Source organism: Balaenoptera acutorostrata, chromosome X, assembly GCF_949987535.1.
Source record: "Balaenoptera acutorostrata chromosome X, mBalAcu1.1, whole genome shotgun sequence".
Classification (NCBI taxonomy): Eukaryota; Metazoa; Chordata; class Mammalia; order Artiodactyla; family Balaenopteridae; genus Balaenoptera; species Balaenoptera acutorostrata.
The window spans coordinates 36,485,463-36,508,940 of record NC_080085.1 but is presented as its reverse complement, the minus strand read 5'-3'; the positions used below and the strand labels follow the sequence as shown (position 1 = coordinate 36,508,940).

Here is a 23,478-nt window from a genome sequence, read left to right as displayed (position 1 = left end):
TGTTTTTAGCATAGTAAGGAACATTGAAAATTTATATTTTACCAAGAAAATAGTATGGCAACTGAGTGAAAAAAATTCACCAATAATAAATTCACACACAAGGAGAGAAAGAGACAGAAACCGGTATAAGCAATTAAAAATTAATGTTATAAAATCAAAATTACTTCAGATATATTTTACTTCTCATACTTTATTTACTTTACTCCTTCCCTGAGTCAATAAATAATCAGAAATGTAGGTTTGTGTACCTAACAATTTTAAGTACAGATTATTTTTATTTTGTGTTTGTGTCTGTCTTTAATGAAATAATTTAAACTCAAGGTTCTTATTACTATTTGGTATACTACATACTTAATGAACTACTAGTACAAGTGTAGTAAAAAAATAAAAAACAAAAAACAAAACACCTACACTTACGTGAGCTTATTAGTTCTTATATAAATTTCAGTTCATTAGTATAGGAAATTAGTTATTCAGCAATATTCATTTTACCATGAATTAAAAAGATACACATGCTACAAGTTAGAATGCAGGAAGTTGTTGTGTGATCTGCTCATAGGGAAGGCACTAAATGTTTTAGTGTTTAGGAAGTTCTACTAATTTTTCTTAACTTCCGTAAGAAGCAAAGAAAACCTAACTTCTCTTACCTCTAAAGTCCATTATCAACTTTAATATCTTATATGATCTATTGATATTTGAAACTGGTATTTCAGCACCATACATCTGACACTACCACCAGTATATTACTTGTTTTGTTTATACCGTCTTTCTACTAAGAAGATTAAACTGCTTTTAGATGATGCACGAAACTTAGACGTAGAGACCTAAGAGGAAGGTGGACTTAACATGAACAAAGTATGTCAATTCTTGAAGATCACTTCAAAAATAACAATGTCAGAAAAACCTGGAACTATTCTATATCTAAGCCATTCTCATGGTGAAGGAGAAGGGTCACAAAAAGTGAGCAAGGCAGCACAACCTCACCTGGGAGCAACTATAATCTAGTATTTTTATGTGGGCACTGAGAGCCAGGTCCATGATGTCTACAGGCACATCATCACTATGGGCCAGATTCCACAGGAGGTTCAACACTTTGTGTGCCATCACACCATCTTTATCATCTTCTGCAAGACGACGTATCAGCTCAAGTAGCTTTTCTCGCTGCTTTTTACTTGCATTTGTCCAACTGGCCTAGAAAATTTTTTTAAAATGATATGGAAACAACACATATTTATTGGTCACTGCTTAAAATTGTCACTGGATAAACTATATTCATCAGAAAAACAACACAGCTGAGCACAGCATTATTCAAGTGGTATCTGAGCGATAAGACAGGACAGATTTAAACTCCAGGAAAAACAAAAGAATCTCCATTTACAGTTAAATACCGCAGATCAGAGTTTCTCAACCTTGGTACTACAAACATTCTGGACTGGAAAACTCTTTTTCCAGTTTTGTGGGGGGCTGTCACGTGCATTGTAGGAAGTTTAACAGCACCCCTGGCCTCTACCCCACTAGAAGCCAGTAGCAACTCCTCCTCCTAGCTGTGACAACGAAAAATATCTCCAGGTATTGCCAAGCATCTCTGGGAAGCAGAACAGCCGCCTGTGGAAAACTACTGCCTTAGATTCAGTCTGTCATTTGCGCCTTTAAAATTATATTAAAAGATGTTAAAGACAACTTGATATACAAAGATTTTCATAATAAATGAAAAAAGCCTTTTATAGAGCAATGTGCATTACACGCATTTAAAAACAGAAGTCTATAACAAAGTCTGTTATTATCCAAGACTTACACAGAACAGAAATGATACAATGCTATTTCAATTTAGAAGACAGAATACTCATTTAAAAACTCTAAAATGGAAAACAAAACAAACAAACAAAAACCCCTCTCTAAAATGGTACTTTTTAAATGCCCAGTTTATACAATGGGGTATGTGTGCAGGCTGGTGGCATCTGGTGGGTAGAGGTCAGGGATGTTGCTAAACAAGATGAGGAAAGGTGTATGTATAAAGTTGATAATCAGTGTTTATTGGAAAATAAACTGAAATCAACCTAATGGCAAATAGCAGAAGGATGATTAAGTAAACTACAGAGGATCCTTTCAATGGAATTATTACTCAGACATTTACAATGTGATAAATACAGGATATGTCGTAAGTCAACTGGAGTGCACACTTCTAATTCCTCCTAGACCCCTCAAAATTATGAAAGGAATAAGATAAAGCTGCTAGGAATATAAGAAAAGACTGAAATATTAGACTATATTACAATTAAGAACATTTTAAAGAGAGAGACCAGCAAGCATTATGTGCCTCCTAAAGAAGAGCACATAACCACCTATGATATATTCTAGCAAAACAACAACAACAAAGGCTCTGTATCATACTTTTGATATACAGCAAAGCAATAATCAATCCAGTTTCCTCAACAAATAATTTACAAGGAAAAAGTAAAGAAAAAGGGGGGAACTGTAGATTCAAAGAGACTTAAAAGACATATGCAACTGATTACAAACTATGGAGCCCAGCTCAAACAAACTCCAAAAATAAGGTATAATCTGAGGCAACTGACGTTTCATCACTATTTGACAGTATTAAGGAATTATTAGTTTTTAGGTATGATAATGACATTGTGAAGTTTTTCTTCATGCACTTATCTCTAACAGACATATACTAAAATCATTAAATATGGAAAGGAGAATCCATTAAGAACATTTGTTCAGGGCTTCCCTGGTGGCACAGTGGTTAAGAATCCACCTGCTAATGCAGGGGACACGGGTTCGAGCCCTCGTCCGGGAAGATCCCACATGCCATGGAGCAACTACGCCCGTGCACCACAACTCCTGAGCCTGTGCTCTAGAGCCCGCGAGCCACAACTACTGAGCCCACATGCCACAACTACTGAAGCCTGCACGCCTAGAGCCCATGCTCCACAACAAGAGAAGCCACCACAATGAGAAGCCCGCGCACCGCAATGAAGAGTAGCCCCCGCTTGCCACAACTAGAGAAAGCCCACGCACAGCAACAAAGACCCAACGCAGCCAAATAAATAAATAAATAAAAATTCCTTCCTTAAAAAAATAAAGAACATTTGTTCATCCAAAGCCACCATGAGTTAAAAAAAAAAAAAAAAAAAACAACAACCACAATTTGCAACACTTGAACTGATAAAGATGACTAGTGTTCAGAATATCTCAAGAATTCCTAAGAATCAGTAAGAAAAGTACAAACAACTCAAAAGGGAAAAATTAGGCAAAAGACTTGAATAGGCTTTTCACACACACACAAAAGGAGAATAGAAACATATGAAAAGATGTTCAACTTCATTAGTGATCAAGGATATAAAAACCAATACGACAATGAAGTAACATTTCATACCAAGCAGACTGTCAAAAATCCCAAATTCTGACAAAAACAAGTGCTGACAAGGATGTGAACATCTCGATCGGACTGTAAACTGGTATAACCACTTAGAAGAACGAAGACTTAATTAGAACTCAAACACTGAAAAACTAGACCAGCTAGACCAGGCAAGTACATAAGTCTAATCAATAAGCTTTGAAATCATTTGGTTGCACTCTATAAAGCACTGCAAAGTGACCTGGACTTCATGCTTCTTTTGAATCATCTTTAGTAGAAAGTTTCAAGACACACTCCATAAGAACGTTAGTTTTACCAACACCTCAAAAAACAGTGCTTGCTACCAAACAGTAAGCGCTCAATAAACATCTATTAATTCAAAAGGGGGGGAGCATAGATGATGGAATTATTTTTATATTTAGACTATTATTGTATTTAGACCACTCTTAGAAGAGGGGGTGGAGGGTCCAGAGAATGTAATAACAATCAACCTCTTCTTTCTCCTCCCATCATGGTCATCACTGGTCATGTACCATCATTTCATAAGTCATCTCAAAATTAAAAATGAATGGCAATTAACTTTAGAGTACCCACCGTAACTGATTCTGTTATTTCCTTAGCTGCCTTTGTTGTACTTCAAACTTAATTTTTCCATAAGGCAGTGATTTACAACTTTAATGTACTTAAGATTCATCTGAGAATCTTGCTTAAAATACAGACTCCCAGGCCCCATTCCTAGCAACTGAGTTAATTGGTCTTGGGTAGAAGCCAGTAATTGGTATTATTTTTTCTTCAATTGTGAAATACACATCAAGAAAGGTACAAACATACACATTATACTACATAATGTAAACACCTATGTAACTATTACCCAGGTCAAAAATAATATGGTAAGCAGCACTCCAGAAGCTAGCTGGGTCTATTTCTGAAGTTTATTATGTTAATGCAATCAAGGTATACGGAATTCTTGTGTGCCTTCATTCCTTTCTTCAACCTTCTGTTTATTAGACTCACCCTTGTGGTTGAGCTGCTCAAATCTGCTCATTCTCATTGTTATGTTTCATTATATGAACATTCCACAATTTATCCATCTTACATAGCAATTTTTAGCTATTATTAATAATTCTGCCACAAATGTTGACTGTGTATACTGGTGTACATATGCATGAGTTTCTCTACAGTATATATTCAGAAGTCAAACCGATTAAGTCATGAAAATCTTACACTTTTCCAGAAACACCAAACTATTCTCCTAAGTGGTTGTAGGAACTTATGTTCCCACCAGCAGTCAGTATAACTGTTATAACTGTTATTTTTAACAAGGTATCTTCGTGATCTAATGCCAGTTGTTAACAGAATGCCCCTCTGTGAACAGTGCCATAACATCTTGTGTTCTTAATCCACAAATTCACCAAACACTTGGCTTTTACAAACCCAGCACTAGTAACTGGAGAGAGACCACTACACAATATGGCTTTAAAAAGTGCATGATGGCACCAATGCAGATATGACTGTAGGAGCTCTTGGGCTACCTTTTGAATTACATTTCCATTAAGTCCATGAATTACATTTCCAATTTGCCTGTGCATATCACCCCAGACTATTAAGGTATTGGTAGTCCTTGCTGTTGATTCTTTATTTTTCATTGCAACCAATTAATCCTTCCCTGCAGTCCTACAGTTCACTTGAACCTATAATAAAAACACAAACTGCTAGGGGAAAGGAATTCAAATTGACAACTGAATTAAAAAAAAAAATTCCTTATTTATGAGGACTATTATTATAAAAATGAACATCAAGATCTCATTGAAAAAGAAAACAATGGTCAATTCCTTTACACTAGAAACTGTTTAATGATTTCCATTTAAGTACTTATTGGGTAAGAACCATTCATAGATTTAATGAATTAATTCTATTAAAAATGAAACTGTACTACTATGTTAACTATTACCTTAAAGCAATCAAAAAGATGATCAAGTTGCTCAGGAGAAAAATCCCATGCCAACTTTGCCAGTAGATCATGTACATTCTTCACAATGGCTTCATGCTTCCCCGCCTATTGAAAAACCGAAGAAAATCAGAGCATACTAAAATTTGAACAGCAATAAGTAGCATACACTGTCTGTGGAAAACTATTAATTAATAAAGTATTCCCATCTCTGACTAACTGTGTAACCTAAGAAAATTCCTAACATTTTACATGTTTTAGAACTGCCATCTAAAACCTGACAACTCAATTTCTTGACATACATGGTTAACATAGACTTTGGGAATTCATGTGAACTTTTATTACAGTTTATTGAATTTAACATGCCAGTTCTAACATTGCAAATAGGAGAATAAGGCCCACCAGTGGTGCTGTTTCAAAACTGGAACCTTAAGCAGTCAAAGGCAAAACTGAATGCTTTCTTGGTTTCTACAGACTCAATAAACAAAGCTTTGTAATCTAGAACTCATCAATACTTCCCAAGTGATCCATGAATAGAAACTTGTCATTAGGATAATCAAAGGAATCACATAGTTTCTATCTCTGAGAGCAAAGGTTACTTATCCTTCTAAAAGCTATTAATCCTTCAGATTATTACAGGTTTTTGTAAATAATCTAGTGATTTAACTTTCCTGACATTGGAGTTCTTTGTTTTAAGTATATGAAGAAACCAATTATGGATGTCTTATACTCTTTCAATAGACATTTCTTATTATTTTACTGTTTGCCTCTTATTTAAAACCTACAAATTGCCAACCTTTACCAAATACATACAGTAGATGTTGGAATATTTTTATTTTAAAAATATTACTGGCCATCTCAAAAGGATTCTTGACAGGACTTCTGTAAACAATAAGCATTTACTTATACTGAAAGTCAAACAGTGTAAGTCTTCATCCCATTTAACTACAACTACTACCATTTCTTTAGTTTTTAGTACATTTCTTTTACAAACCAAAGAGCCACCATCTTAAATTCCTTACCTGCGCTGCCCAGATATTATCAAGATCTTGTAAGGTCAGGGCCTTTTCTTTGATGACAAAACGAAGAATCTTCTCTAGCTTTTCTACATACTGTGGTTGATGAAGACTATCTCGCAAGACTATGGATAAAATATTGTTCTGCTGTATCCACTCCTAAATAGAATTCAAACACTTGTTTCAAAGCTTCTAAAAATATATACATAAAGTATTGTTCACACTTTTAGCTTCCAGGGTTTATTTTCTTTCTTTCTTTTTTTTTAGTTGCAGCATGCATGTGGGATTTAGTTCCCCAACCAGGGATCGAACCAGGGCCCCCTGAATTGGGAGCACAGTCTTGCCCACTGAACCACCAGGGAAGTCCCTTGTTCACGCTTTTAAACATTAGGAGGAATTTAAAAACTCAAAATATAATGCACTAATGTAACATGGTTATGTGTTCTTTTGATACAGAATTATGAAAAATCACAATAATTTCATGGAACTTAACTTTGCACATACAGAAATGTTTTCATAATTAGAAACAGTGAAATCATTAAAAAGATTTTACTCCAGCATTTACTCAGAAAATTATTATTTAAATGTAGCAATTGGGCTTCCCTGGTGGCGCAGTGGTTAAGAATCCGCCTGCCAATGCAGGGGACACGGGTTCAATCCCTGGTCCGGGAAGATCCCACATGCCTTGGAGCAACTAAGCCCGTGCGCCACAACTACTGAGCCTGTGCTCTAGAGCCCACGAGCCACAACTACTGAAGCCTGCTCACCTAGAGCCGGTGCTCCGCAACAAGAGAAGCCACTGCAATGAGAAGCCCACGCACCGCAACAAAGAGTAGCCCCTGCTCGCCACAACTAGAGAAAGCCTGTGCACAGCAACGAAGACCCAACGCAGCCAAAAATAAATAAATAAAATAAATTTTAAAATAAATAAATAAATAAATAAATGTAGCGATCACCATGGTTTAGGTATGGTGGGTTATAGGACCCATTTTAGGATCTTTAGATTTTTTTATACCAGTTTTGATTTGGGTGAAAAGGTACTTTTTTTTTTACTTTTATTTATTAACCAATTACACTATTATTGCTTATCCATTAGCTTTTTAATCTTCTAAACAATCCTAATGAGGGCTGTATTACCCTATTACAGAAAAGTAAACAGGCTCAGAAGTGTTGGAACCAGAATCTGAATCAAGGCTGAAAGCTTCCCAAGTCTGTGTTTCTCTAACACTATGCTATATTGCTTGACAGGTATTTATTTAATATTTAAATCAACAAAAGAAAACTCATGATACAATACAAAGGTAACAGACCACACTGTATGATTTTACACTATTCAATTTAATGAGAATAAAAAGTATTTAGCCCCAAAATGTGCTAGAGAAAAGAAGTACACTTCTCAGCTGGTAAAGGTCCTTTTTTACTTCTAATCTATTACAGACAGGTATTTTTGTAGAATACAATTAAAATGTGGCAATATCAAATTGCTACAGAAGTTTCTAAACACTCAATGCCATCTGCCATATTCATCTAGCCTTGGCAACAGCTCAAGGACCAGAACCAGACCTCAGACCACACTGAGCAGCTCTGTGCTCGACTTTCCACAAGGTGAACAGACAAACCAGATACACAAAACTAGATGACTACCACCTGACCCCTAACACAGGGCCAATGTGTCTAGGCATCCTCCACATACCTTTTATCACATTCTAATCACTGTTTTCCCTATTAAACTGAGGCCTCCTTGAGGTCAAGGACAGTTCTTTTACAGATGTCTCCTCAGTACTGTCAGACAGTATGCGCTGAAGTTATTCAACCAATATTTAAGTAGCATTCTTATTCATTTTTTTAAAAAATGGATTCACTTATGTCAAGGGTTTTTTTGGGTTTTTTAAAAAAAGATTTATTTATTGATTGATTGATTGACTGACTGCTATGTTGGGTCTTCGTTTCTGTGCTAGGGCTTTCTCTAGCTGCGGCAAGTGGGGGCCACTCTTCATCGCAGTGCGCGGGCCTCTCACTATCGTGGCCTCTCTTGTTGCGGAGCACAGGCTCCAGACGCACAGGCTCAGTAGTTGTGGCTCACGGGCCTAGTTGCTCCACGGCATGTGGGATCTTCCCAGACCAGGGCTCGAACCCATGTCCCCTGCATTAGCAGGCAGATTCTCAACCACTGCACCACCAGGGAAGCCCTCTTATTCATTTTTAAACTATAATATATGCAAATTACCTAGGGTAAATAAAGTTTCCTAAACTTTCAACATCAAAATGATGTAAATATAAGTGCTTAAGCGAAGTCCTTACAATGATAACAAAACATTAACTCATGTGTATCTTATTCTAATAATTATATTTCCTATTTTAAAATCTTTAAGTGGAATTCGTCAAATGAATAGGCCACTTCATTCAATAGCTACCAGATACTACCCAATCTATTCCCCAAATCACCTTTATTTACTCAATTTCAACCCCCACCCGACAAGCTAATAATTACTTCAGAACACCTACATTCAGCAGTAAGCTTATCAAAGATGTGCTAAGCTATCCATTATCATCAAACAATTATATATCACCAAATATACCAAATAATAAACCATGTTATCACAAAAAGTTCTCAGGATTAACAGAGTTGTGAATCAATCCAAACACCTCCCAATTTCAAAGTTTTCTTTAAAATGTTAATATTACTAACTTTAAGTAGAGCTATTCTGATTTTTGCCTTAGATAGATTATTATTCATGAAAGTAGAATCAAAGGACTTACTGCCATTCGTTCAGCTGTGAGCCATTCTTCCTCCTCAGGATTACCATGCCGATGAGTGTAGTACGATACACTAGATATCACCTTATTAACTTCATTAAGTGCATTCATCTTTCCATTAAAAGAAGAAATTTGCAATAATCTGTAAGAGAAATTCAGTGCTAAATACGATTCTAAACATTCACATAAGTAATTATTTCAAGAGGTAAATATCTTACCTAAGTATCATTTTTAACCTAAATATTTCTAAATTTTTTACAGTTTCTTCTTGTCCTGGAACCCTTGAAGCTAAATTTTTCAAGGATTTAATAATCATTGAAAGAGCATCATTTTTGGCTTCATTCTTTGCTTCTTTTTTCAGTTCTTCATCAGTTAAGTTTTCTAAAAACTGTGGAACCATTTCTATTACTGGAAGGAAGTACTTTTTCACCGTATGAAGAGTGAGAAACTCATAGCATTGTCCAAATGGTCTGAAACAAGAAAGACAAAAATCTCTTTTAATATTCAATTTCTTACAATTCAACTAGGACTGAACTCAGACTGTACCTATTACTTTAAAACAATCCGGGGACTTCCCTGGTGGTCCAGTGGTTAAGACTCCGCACTCCCAATGCAGGGAGTGCGGGTTCAATGCCTGATTGGGGAACTAGATCCTGCATGCTGCAACTAAGAGCCCGCATGCTGCAACCAAAGATCCCGCGTGCCGCAACAAAGACCCGGCACAGCCAAATAAATATTTTAAAAAAATAATAATAAAAAATAAAAAATAAAAATAAAATAAACCAGAGTAATTTCCGTTAAAAAAAATAAAAAATCCAAGTTACCAGCTAAAGAGAAGAAACCACATTTGAAAAAAGAAACAATTTTTATCAAGCAATTAAGTAGCAATTTCTATAATGCACTGAAGATTAATTTTAAAACATAACTTACTTAATAAGGGCTGCAATTATTTGAACATTTAATGCTGATCCATTAATAAAACGATCATGCAAAATCTGAAACCCATTTAAAGTGCCGAATTTGTTGAGAAGATCCACGAGCCAACCCTGCAACAATACAGTTAATAAAAAAGTTAACTTCCTGCTTTTGGGGGGAGGGAAATGCTATCTGAAGTAATTTCTTGATTGAAACATACTAGAAACAGGAAATTCAATAAAAGAAAATTATTATGTAAAACCATCTTTGAAAAAAGACACAAAATATTGCATATTGTTCACAGTAATCCTGTCTGTGAGAAAAGCATAAATAGTAGTATAGATCACTAGGGCACAGCTGTTTGTTTGTAACGATATAGCTGGTGAACAGGAATTAGAAGCCACGCTTCTATCTCAGAGATCCCACCATATGAGAATACCTTATTATCTGAAGGTCTATTTTAAAAAATTTAAGGGGGTAAAAAGACTCTAAAAAAAAAGGTATTTGGTAACCTAAGATACTGTTTGAATTTATTTTTTGTTGTAGTTGTGAATAACTACAAACACCCTAGAAATACAATAATCTTAAAGCCAAAGAGTGACCTATCCATTAAAAACTAATCCCTGGTATTCTATTTTTTGTTCCTAACTAGAACATGCTGGTTGATGCTTTGTGCTGACTCATGTGAATACACCCAGTTCTCATCTTAGAGGTACCACAATACAATAGTAAGAATTATCTTTCAACCTCTTCTCTAAGGGATAGCAAGTAACTCACAAGTACAGTGCAGCTGGGATAGGCAAATTAAAAAGGAATCAAAAGCTTAGATAGATAAAAGAATCAAATGTATCTAAAAAGTCATGTACTTAAGACAACCTTTAATTCCTTGCCCTCTTCTAAAAGGCCACATTTTGGAAGTCACTGAAGGAAGAAAAACAAGAGGGGGACAAAGGGGCACTTTCTCTACTTAAGTCTTAAGCAAAAGTAGTTTCTACAGCTATTCAAAAAAAAACAAAAAGCAGTGTTCAGGACAACGGGAAAACACTAAGTAAAAGGTAACTGCTTTAAAGAGACACTATGGTAGTTCTGATATGATTTTTATGAGACTCTAAATCAATTAAATTCTCAAATAAATCAACTACCGTATTTCTATGTAAGTTCATTATAATGTTTTCCTTTTTATTTGGTCTTAAAAGGCTAAATCAAAACAATTAAAACTCTGATTCTTACAAAGAAATCTGTTGAGATAAAGTCAGATACAAAAGAATTTATGTCAATTTAATTTTCATAAGGTATTTTAAATAGACAAAACTAAACTACCGGGATTATGGACATGTGCTTGAGTCCAGCTATAAAGAAAAGCAAGGAAATGATTTTATTAGTCAGGACATTACTTAAAGTTAGGAAGGCCGGAGGGGGCAATGATTGGGAGGGAGTGTGGAAGGGGGCCTCCGGGGAGTGACAATGTACTATTTCTTGACCATTTCTTGACCTGAGTGGGTTACATGGATGCTCATTTTGCAATAAATCATTAAGCTATTTAAAAAGAAATTAAAAATCTGAGCATTTAATTCACCAGCTCCCTTTTGGCATTCAGCAATTCTAAGAAAGTACATACTTATTATGTAATGTATTTTTATTTCTCCAGTAACTGGAATGAGACAACTAGGCTGATAAACTCAACAGTTATGTATATATAACACAGTATATATATGTGCACAAAGAAAGTCTAAAGCTAATCTCATGTTTTCAGCTGCAATGTACACTTACGCAATTAGGAATACTCAAAAATTAGTAATACTCAAGAAAAGCTAGGCTTCAAAGAAAGATATATAAAAATGTCTTCAACCAGAAGCCATCCTAAATCAACTTGTTCCCATCGAGACTCTTACAGATTACTATTGACCTATAGAGCAAAAAATTAAGTAAAATTTTTTTAAAAATACAGGTATATTTTAGAGATTGCCATTATTTAAATATTAATTTGATTTACTCAAACAAAAAAAGTCTGAAGTGGCAAGAACAGGAACCTTGGGAAATACCAGAAACTCTCAGCTCTAAGTTCAATAACTTTTGATGATTTCCACTTTTAACAGAATAAACCAAACTATATATATATATATATTCAAATTTTCCTGTTTTTTTAAAAAAAATAAGGTCATCAATATTTAAAAAGTCTTCCTAAATTCTAAAATTTAAAAATTATATATGGTTAATTATTGAATATTTATTAAAAGAAGTACAGCTTAGGGATACATTTTTTAATGTACATTCTGTTTATGCTGGCATAGAAAATTTACATTGGAGAACTTTTATGTTTATGTATGCTATATATATTTCATTGATATTTGTAAGTTTTGCTATTTTGCTTTCATTTGTAATTTCTATAGTTTTATGACACATTAGCCAGGCCTTGGTCAAAGACGTAATCTCCTACTCTACTCTTATTTAAAAGGAAAAATATGCTCTGTTTCATACCAACCCAAATTATGACTATTTCCCAAGAGGCTGGGCAGAAGACAATGGGGACTAACTACATGGAGAAAGCCAAAAATATTTTTAAATTAAAAAGAAAAAAAATTACAAAATAATGCAAAATCCCTTTAAGAGCAATGTGAAATTACCCTCCTCCATGTTAACAGTAGGTTCAGATCATTTAAAGTTCTATAGCAGAGCAAAACAACTGTAATATTTAACTTTGAAAATAAGAAAACCAACACACTTTTGGTGATCGAGGGTCTGGAGAACGAGCAAAGAGTTCATCTTCAGGCAACTGAACATTTGAGGAAACGGATTCACATGGACGTGTACCATTGTAGATATGGAATTTGCAATGAGGATTTAAGGCCATGGAGAGAAGTTCTAGAAGTGGAAACCAGTCTTGGGACAACTTGGCCACACATAGCTCCACCAGGCGATGAGTATTGTTGATAATACACCTCTGTTATATAAAGAATAATTAATGAGATCAAACCATTCCGAACAGAAATATCTTCCGATCTTGATTAATTATATCTTAATAATGACCTCTCAACTGTGCTATACCGATCATTTGAGTTATGTTTAATTTTACTAATATTGGGATCAAATTGATGTATCAAAAAAGAAATTAGCATTTACTTTATAATTTATATAGTACCTACTTTCAAAAGCTATTTGCAATGACTTACAAAATGAAGTAGGCACTGCTCCATGTCCCCAGACAAGATGCAAATTACCACTGCTTTCTCTATGCAATTTTCCGACTAGAGGCAACAATTCTAAAATCTAAACAATGTATCATCAAATATCCCAGACGGAGTAGGTTTGCTATCTACGCCTCAATGCAAAAGTCTGGGGCTTCCCTGGTGGCGCAGTGGTTGAGAATCTGCCTGCCAATGCAGGGGACACGGGTTCGAGCCCTGGTCTGGGAAGATCCCACATGCCGCGGAGCAACTAGGCCCGTGAGCCACAACTACTGAGCCTGTGCGTCTGGAGCCTGTGCTCCGCAACAAGAGAGGCCGCGGCAAGTGATAGGCCCGCGCACCGCGGTGAGGCGTGGCCCCCGCTTGCCACAACTAGAGAAAGCCCTTGCACAGAAACGAAGACCCAACACAGCTAAAAATAAATAAATAATAAAAATAAAGGAATTCCTTTAAAAAAAAAAAAAGTCTGATACCACTCCCAAAGTTTCCATTCTATACTTAAAAACTTACATGTTGAATTAGAAGATGTTGGTATTTTTATGCTATGGTTATATTTGAGAAATAGTTCACAGGGCATAAAAATATGCCCTGTTTCACAATTTATAACCATATTTCCATATTATAAACAAGAACAGAGACTTGGAGTAATTATGGTACTTCAATCTAAAAATGCACATTTCTTTTCACTTTTTAAGATCTCTGGAATCTGATTGTATCACATAATCAATGCATAGTGCATTTACCTAGACTGAAGGTATTTGTAGAGATTTGTCTTGGTTTCTGCCAGTCATCTGGGGACACCACCAACCTGAGACCACTTTAAGTTCCCCATTTGATATTTTTTGTACCACAACTCTGATTTGAATTCAGCCTTCAAAATGGTTTGAATACTGGCTTGTGGTTTAAGTTTTTAAGAGATTTTTTCCCCCCTCTACCAGGTGCCAAAGTTGAAATGTGCAGGTTTCTTTGGTGTTTCTTTCTGTATGTTAAGTTTATTTCTCTGCATTGACCCTTTGTGTCTCAGATAATAGATTCCCCATCTTGGGTGTTTTCCTTCCTCAGTGGTACATAAAGTAAGTGAGTGGTGCATTTCACAACTGTCATATTTTCAGTGAAATATGGTCACTTGTCAAAAGTCACAAGGCACTTGAGAACCAAGGAGACAGATTAAACCAATGTTTTCTAACTCTAAATCTCACACTCATTCTAAATGATCATGCTTCTTTCAACAGAAATCATAACTAATAAAAAGTATTTTTAAAGTTTCTCATTTTAAAATCCTTTAATTAATGGATCAAATATATAACCAAATATACTATATAAGAAAACACACTCATCACTATATAAATCTGATTTTTAAAATTCAAATGAAAGACTCACATGAATTTCAAACTTCCAGCCACTCACTGCCTCGTCTGTAAGGATTTTAGTGAAAGATATTGTTAGCCCATCTCGAAAAAATCGCTGACATGCTTCACTTTTAACATCAAGGCCTAAGAAAAGGAGAGAAAAATTAATGTAAACAAAATATTTCTCTGGTTGCCTTACAATGTCCAATTATATGATAAAAAGTAATAACTGTAAAATACAGCTAACAAATGCCGACTAGCTTTGGAAAAAAACTCACAGCATTATGTATAAGAGGTCAAAAAGGTAACAGATTCAGAAACAAAAATAATCTTCAATGAATTTCAAAAATACTTAACTGTATAAAAGTACATTAATACAAGTAATATTAAGATGAATCGAAACTATTTCAAATTATGACACTGGACTGACCTTAAATACAAAATGGTTATGAGTACCATGTGATAGGGGATTTAAATATACTTCACAGTATTTTACTCTCTGACAACAAATCTTAAAATTTTTAAAATGACGTTTCTCGGGGACTTCCCTGGTGGCGCAGTGGTTAAGAATCCGCCTGCCAATGCAGGGGACATGGGTACAAGCCCTGGTCCGGGAAGTTCCCACATGCCACGGAGCAACTAATCCCGTGCACCACAACTACTGAGCCCATGTGCCACAACTACTGAAGCTCGCACGCCTAGAGCCCGTGCTCCACAACAAGAGAAGCCACCGCAACGAGAAGCCTGTGCACCGCAATGAAGAGTAGCCCCCGCTCACCACAACTAGAGAAAGCCCGTGCGCAGCAATGAAGACCCAACACAGACAAAAATAAATAAAATTAATAAAAATTTTTTAAAAAATGATGTTTCTCAACTATTTTTAAAATCTCATTTTGGTTGTACATTATCCATTTGACATCAAATACTATTCTACTATTCTCCAGAAGAGTTTAATCGATTAAAGATAAATTATCATCTTTCGTATTAGTCTCTTCCACTGGCTCAACATCTACGCTTCTTTATATCTCTTTTAATTTCACCGGATTTCAGAAAGGCAGCAGAGCTACGTGCCCCCAGACACACAAAATAATCTTTAACTCTTGATGACAAAATGAAAAGCCATTCAATTTGAACATAAGAGTATTATACAATTTTGGATGTACAAAAGACATGACATTTAAGCCCAGTACTGTAGTTTAAAAAATCTGAACCTTGTCTAAAATTAAAATAAACCATGGTCCCAAAGAAATATGGGGAGGAGGAGGGGATTGCATGTCCAATGAATGTCAATGATATTAAATGAAATACCACTGTGTGTTTTTACCTATCATTGTACAGTCAGGACCTAAAACATGTCTAGGACAGAAGTCTTCAAAAATTTGCTGAACTGATGAGTAAATGTGTAAATGAACAAAAGAAATTTGAGTGGTGAAAACAATGGTAATCTGATAATGCATTTTCATAGCTCATTAGATTGGTTTTCTAAGATTAATAAGGTGTAAAGACACGTTCCTTAAATGAAGGAGGGTAATTACTCTAAGACAAAGGAAATTTTACCCTTGCCGTGGAATGAGACAGACTTAAGCAAGGTACTAAAGACAATAATTTTTACAACATTTAATTTCAATTGTGATAATTCCTATTGATAATTAGAACACATCCATGGCTACCCTATTTCAGAAATTGAAATGTTACTGCTGTTTATTTTAATCTCCAATGCCTTAAAGATGAGTAGATATTACAATAGTAGCCCTTTACTAAGAGAATTCAATTGCACCTAAAGAAAACTAGTCACTGAAAAAAATAATAATTCCAAAATTAAGCTTTTACTTCTAGACAAGAATAACAGCATGACTCCTTTTTATTGGGTTATTTTTTTTAAAAAACACAGGACCTCATCTTTCGGTCTTTTTTTTCTTTTAGAGAAAATCCAAACCTTTTCTGTGTATTAAAGAATAATCAACACATAAGCTAGACAGTTTAAATATGAATATATACAAATTTTATGTATAACTTCAGAGAGTTCACAAACATCCTTGAAGGCTGTCCAAAGGATATGAACCCTTGCTCTAGGGACAAATCATAAGCCATAGCAAGAAAACTTAGTTAAATGTTCTAGTCTAGGAATACACAGAAAAAGTCTTCAGGCATGAAGTGAAACTATTAGCTAGTAGCATACATTATGGAAAGCGTAAGACCATTTAAACTTACCTTTTTTACTAAGATCAATAGCAGCTTCTAAAAGCACTTCTAATTCCCCTTTCGGCAAAACTGGAACCACCCATCGAGGCCTAAGGGTTTTAATAATATAAAAAGATGTTTATTGGTTGAACACTGAAAGAGGCACTATAAATGAGTTACTAATTACAACTACTCAGCTCACCATGAAAATATTAAAATGAAACTAAAATATTAAAACCACAAGGTTGGCAGAACGTCTGCTTTGTGGGACTAAGCATCATCTGTTGTCTCTACAAACAACAATTTTTTAAGGAACTGTCAAACAAAAGATATAGCAATGAGAGAAGGGGGAAAATAAAATTATTTTAATAACACAGAATATAAAACTACTATAATAATCAAGTATCACTAGAATATAAAACTACTATAATAATCAAGTATCATGTAAATGGATACCTATTGTTAGAGTTCATAGGAAAGTGCTCTTTCAGGCTTCAGGTTAAAGGAGACATGATGAACCTCTTAGTTGTCATCCACTTCCTCACAAAGAAGAAAATATCTAGGTGGCAAATGACTAATTTCTGCCTCATCAACTTTTTCCTGAAGGTTAAGTTAGACGCAGGTCTCCAAGTCTTTATGCCTCCACAGGCACCCTCCTCCCTCAAACAACGATGCAGCAGACACCCAGGTGGTGCTTTCTCTGCTCCCAGTGCCAGCGGCCCAACCATATGGGAGTCCATCCTCTTCCTACCCCTTCATTCCTCACTACCACCCAACTTACCCAGTGCTCCAAAAACCCCCATTTTGATAAAAAGTGCTCCATGACCACATAATCTATTAGAAACAAATGTATACCACCCTTTCTCATTGTTTTTATTTACATAAAAAAACATCACTTGTGTTTCTCTCCCCCTGCAGATTTGCTAACATGCAACTTTGCCCTTGAGTGAGCATAAGAAGTACACTTTATCGTCAGCAACCACCAGACAAAAATTGAAAAGCAACAGTACAACTTTTTGCTATCATAACTCTGCTACAGAGAATGGGCAGGGACATTACAACTTTATACAACTGTTTGTTTGTTTGACTAATTCATTATATACCATTACTATAGGCATCTGCCAGAAGAATGACATTTAATGTGTTCTTTCAAATATACCTTTAAAAACAATGAGTTAAATGTATATTTATTAATAGGAAAAATATTTAAAATAAATGAAGTGAGGAAAACAAGTTATAAAATGATATTATATTAAGAATTCCGTATTTGTACAGAAAGCAGCACATATGATAATAAACACAAAGACAACCTGGAAGAATGTACACCTTATTGTTAGTAGTAACTTTTGGTTGGGAGGTGTGTATCTACGGAGGAAATTACAAAGAACATTATTGACATAATATATTTCTATGTTTAACAAGATGTACTTACATTATATTACTTATGTAATCAGAATGTTTTTTTAAAAACGCAAAGGGTTTCTATTTCCCCTGACATTATATATGTAATGGTGTTAACTGATTTTTAAAAAGTAAACTTACTGGGGCTTCCCTGGTGGTGCAGTGGTTGAGAATCTGCCTGCCAATGCAGGGGACATGGGTTCTAGCCCTGGTCTGGGAAGATCCCACATGCCGCGGAGCAGCTAGGCCCGTGAGCCACGATTACTGAGCCTGCGCGTCTGGAGCCTGTGCTCCACAACTAGAGAGGCCGCGATAATGAGAGGCCCGCGCACCGCGATGAAGAGTGGCCCCCACTTGCCGCAACTAGAGAAAGCCCTCGCACAGAAACGAAGACCTGACACAGCCATAAATAAATACATACATACATACATAAATAAATAAACCCAAAGTTTAAAAAAAAAAAAAAAAGAAACTTACTAAGGCAAGTAAGTGCCTATAAGTGTATTTTCCTTACTCTTCTTTTGGGGGGTTGGAGGGATGTGTCACACCTCCCTAGGACTCACTTGTTGAGCTCACAGCCTGGTGAAGACCACAAACATGCAGGATGGTTCCCTGAAACGTTCTTCCCATATCTTCTTTAAATCTTTTCCTTCCCATACACACAAGCTTAAGCTTTCACTCTCTCAAGAGTCTTACTCCAAATAATCAAAGCGTGGGGCGGGGAGGTGGGTGTGGGTGAATGTTTGTGCTATGAGTATGAAAATGTATACTCTGAACCACTCCCCTGAGATGAAGATCAGGAGAAACAAATAGCTGAGATGGTTAAATGTCTCAAACTAATCAAGGGTTCACAAGGGGGCAGGCTCTGAGGATCTCAATCTTCTTATGACCTGGTTTACCTCAGGGCCATGCAAGAAGTATTAAAGTCATCCAGTAACCCACATGCCAATAAGAAAAAAAAAACGGGAAATCACACATACGGTTCTACTTCAGTAACACACCAGCTAGGGTGATCATCAGTAATCTGAACACTTTACTGACACTGTTACTTCCTTTCATTTTTTAAATCCATTAAGAACCATGGGTTGCAAAGTACGTGGCAATGACTAAGATGTTAAGGCTATTTAAGGAGGCAGTATGGTTACTGGGATATTCCTATCCACTCTTTCTCTTTTCTTAGTACTAATCACTGTGCTGAAATACTTTTGTTTTTCCTCTGTATGAGACACATTAAAAAGCAAAACAAAATCAACTCACCTATTGATCATGTCATCCAACTTTGCCAGGTCAGTATGTGGAAATGCAGGTTCCTCATCTTCAAGCTGTGGTGGGGCATCAACTTGACCTTGTTCATCTGGGGGAGTTGCCGGGGAATTTTCATTGGAAGAATCAGGCGATGAAGTCTTAATTAAATTCAAACACCAACACAGATTAGGGGGAAATAATGTAAACTTTTAAAGAAGATATGATCATTGTAAGTTTATGATGTTTCAGGCAGTCTCTGTGCTACTATGATTTAAAATAATTTCATTTAATCCTCAACAGCCTAAGGAAGTATTCTTCTGCCACTTAACAGATGAAAAAAACAAACTCAGACAATAAGTAATTAGCCCTAGGTCACACAGCTCCAATTCTGTGGTCAGGATCTGAATCCAGGTCTAATTCTAAAGTTTGAGTTCTTATCCACAGTGTATGCTGCTTCTCCGCCTACATTTCCCATTATATGAGCCCTTCATGATAGAAATTATCGTACACATTTTGCAGATTAAAAAGTTTCTGACATAACATTTATTTTTCATTTTGAAGAGAAAAAATAAATTTTATTCCACAATTCCCCTAGTCTCCAACTATTATCCAAACAATTAAAACTTCATTGTGGTTTCTAAATAAGTCACATCATTTTCAACTAATAAGGCTAATTTTATTCTTTCATTCTTCATTCTTAGTGCTTCTTTTTCTTTCCCCCCATATTTTAGCTGTGTACAATATTTCCACAATTAAGTGAATGAACTTTTATGACCCTTAATAATTTTGAAAGCAGATGGTATTTTTCTCTTTCAAATTGAGACTAATCTAAATTTTAAGCTGACTTTTACTCGTATATTCTTGAATTTTCTACCTACTGTAGGTTGACGGCCCTTTTAGAGAAGAAGGCCCCTTTCCCTATCATTTTAGCATTTATTGAACAGATGCATAAATAAGTACTTGTATTGAAGACAGGTGGGTATACCACCATTAATATATTCTACTTACAAAGTTTATGTATGAACTCATAGAGCCAATTTGCAAGTAAACAGCAAACTTTTACTTAAGATGGCGAACACTATGTAGGTGCTATAGGGCTAGTTTCAAGGCAAAAATCTACAGAACAGAATTCAAGTTTTAAAAGCCCAACAGAAATATTTGCATCTCAAGTATGTAACTTAGGAAGTCTGCTTCATTACTTTTTAAAAAGGCCCATTTCCCCTAGTATATATGTATTATATACATGCTCACAGAAATCCTAGACAAAAATAACAATTAAAATACCTGCAATACCACACCAACAGATAAGCACCAATGACATTTTCAATTATTTCCTTGCAATTTTTCTTCTATGTGACCCCCCCCCAAATCCTGTCTATATATATGTATAAATTTTCAATAAAATTGGGATTATACTTGCTTAAGTCTGTGTCCTTTTCCATTCAACATTTGAGTATTTTCCCACATCATAAACAATCTTTTTTAAAGAGCTGATTAATGGCCACATAGTATTAAATTAATTAAACAAAATTAAGGGACATTTAGCATTCTGCAATTTTTATTGCTAACATAAAACAAAACTATACTGAATCTTTTATATATAAATCTTTGTGTTGAACTTCAATTTTTCCTTAGGACAGAACGCTGGAAATATAATTACTACAACAACAGTATAAATTATTTCTTTTAGGGCTACTGACATATATTTTACTAAATTCCATTCCAGAAAGTCTGCACCCTCCCATGAACATCTCCCAAGAGTGTTCATCCCATAGGGCCTTTTGCCAAGGCTGTTTCATTTATCACTGAGCTTTATTGTATATACTAGAGCCTAAAATTCTCTCCTATGGGAACACCCTTTTAAAAACTATTATAGATTAAGTGAAAAATCTGATTGGTTTTAGAAATTCCCTTTATGCCAATATGAAAAAAGCATTTTCAAAGTAAGCCATAAGCTGGGTAGTGATTAATGAATGCTATGGTTGCTTCCTCTTGGTCCAGTAAGTGTCAAATCTTCTTCTGAAATAACTAAAATCCTAACATTAAAAAGTAAAGAATAAGAAAGTGAAAGAGGGATTCTACAGATAGTTAAGAATGCAATTTGTGGGAATTTCCTGGTGGTCCAGTGGTTAGGACTCCGTGCTCTCACTGAGGGCCCGGGTTCAATCCCTGGTTGGGGAACTAAGTTCCCACAAGCCGAGTGGTGCGGCCCCCCCAAAAAAAATACAATTTGTTTGTTCCTTTGTTTTAATTATCATTCATCCTCAAAAATGTAAAGAGCTATTTAAAGGAAGAGGACATGATGCAGATACATAATATTAAGCTGAGTATCACAAACCCAAGAGCTCTTAGAATTATCAAGTACACCTTAAAATAAAAGTAAGGTTAGAGATTTAATTTCTGTCTAAAGCCATGCAAACCACAAACACTGCAGAAGAAGTTAAAAGTCCATGCACGATGCAGGTATGAAACAGAAAAGAGAGAGCAAAAGATACTGGAACTCAAACTACAAGCTCCTGGTTTAAAAATGTAAATCTCTGGCATCCAACATAAACTTTAGACTATGTTTAAAGAAACATGAGTACTGGCTAACAAATTTATGACACAGGAAAGACTTAACGACTCTGTCCAAGACTTGTGACCATATACTTAAGTATTACATGTCCTAAAAGTGGGAACTGGGAGGAAAAAGGAATAAAGTTGACATTTATTTGGAAAAAAAACATTAAAACCTGACTTGCTCACTTCTCTAAAATGGCAGAGGGAGAGGATGAAAGGGGGGAAGGGGGGAGGGAGGGAAAGTGCACCAGCGCACGTGCACACACACACACACATGCAGTTCTTTCCTATCATACCTGTAATAGAGAGAATACGTAATCTATAATAGCTGGACAATAAGAACTTAACCACAAATGACAAATGTAGGTACTCTACAATAACAGTACTTTTGCCTAAAAACTTATCCATACAGAATTCTACACAAACATGTACCAACTGTAAGCAGCAAGTCTGTGATTCACATGCATGCACCTCAGCTACAAATTCACCTCTAAGTACTGTTTGAGCTGCATATCACAAGTTTTAATGTTTGTCTTATTTGGTTTAATATGTCCCAGTATAAAACTGCATACAATAGAAGGCTGAAAATTAATTATCTAAACTTACATTTCAAGAAATGAGAAAAAGAGCAGCAATCCAAACCCAAAAGAAGTAAAGGGAACAAGAAATAAGAGTTAAAAGCATGTAAGTGGGGAGGGCGGAGAGAGTTAAAGCCAAAAACTGGTTTTGGGGAAGGTTTGATGAAATTGATAAATCCTTTAGGAAAGAGTAATCAGGAGAATACAAATTAGCAGTATCAGAGATGAAAAAGGAGATGTTACCACAGACCCTAAGACATTAAAAAGAATAAAAAAGGATATTATAAAGTTTTACTCCAATAATTTGACAATCTAGATGAAGTGGACAAATTCCTTGAAAAACACATTACCAAAAGCCACCAAAAAAAAAAAAAAAAAAAAAAAATCAGAAAATTCCCCTATTTTAAAAAAAAGTTGGATCTGCAATTACAACCTTTCCACAAATAAAGCCCCAGGCCAGATGGTTTCACCAGTAAAATCTAAATAATTAATGAAGAAATAACTGAAGTCTTACATAAATTCATCCAGAGAATAGAAGAAGAAAGAATATTATGAGTTTTGAGGCCAGCATAAAAATCTAGATACCAAAATCTATTTTAAGCTCTTTGCAAACATTATTTCATTTGATCCTCTTAATGATCCTACGAAGTAGTTATACTATTGTTATCCTTATTTTATAGCTAAAAAACTGAGGCGTAAAGGTCATATAATTTACCCAAAGTCACAAAGCTAGCATGGTGCAAAGGTAAAATTTGAACACAAGCAATATGACTTGAGTCCATACTCTAACCATAGGCTACATCAAATGATTTAATGCTTTGCTCTGGAACTGACACAGGGCTTAAATACTTGATTTTAATGATTATTGATAGTATAAGACACCAGGAAATAAAAAGGGGGGGGGACCTGCATACCCAAGCATCACCATCTACAGCACTTGAGTTTCTTGTTACTGTGTAAGACCTATGCTTATATTTCTT

At 35.3% G+C, this 23,478-nt stretch overlaps 1 protein-coding gene across 4 annotated transcripts in view; it reads right to left on the bottom strand.

Moving 5' to 3' along the window:
• Positions 1-23,478, bottom strand: part of USP9X (ubiquitin specific peptidase 9 X-linked) — a 124,890-nt gene that overhangs the window by 70,055 nt on the left and 31,357 nt on the right. For all 4 annotated transcript variants that reach the window (XM_057537590.1, XM_057537591.1, XM_057537589.1 and 1 more), the window contains 10 exons: positions 19,374-19,519; positions 16,746-16,825; positions 14,566-14,678; positions 12,723-12,941; positions 10,016-10,131; positions 9,304-9,555; positions 9,089-9,227; positions 6,335-6,487; positions 5,316-5,420; positions 985-1,191 (listed from right to left, as the gene is read on the bottom strand). In XM_057537590.1, coding sequence (XP_057393573.1) covers positions 985-1,191; positions 5,316-5,420; positions 6,335-6,487; positions 9,089-9,227; positions 9,304-9,555; positions 10,016-10,131; positions 12,723-12,941; positions 14,566-14,678; positions 16,746-16,825; positions 19,374-19,519 — 1,530 coding nt within the window. The remainder of the gene's footprint in view (positions 1-984; positions 1,192-5,315; positions 5,421-6,334; positions 6,488-9,088; positions 9,228-9,303; positions 9,556-10,015; positions 10,132-12,722; positions 12,942-14,565; positions 14,679-16,745; positions 16,826-19,373; positions 19,520-23,478) is intronic.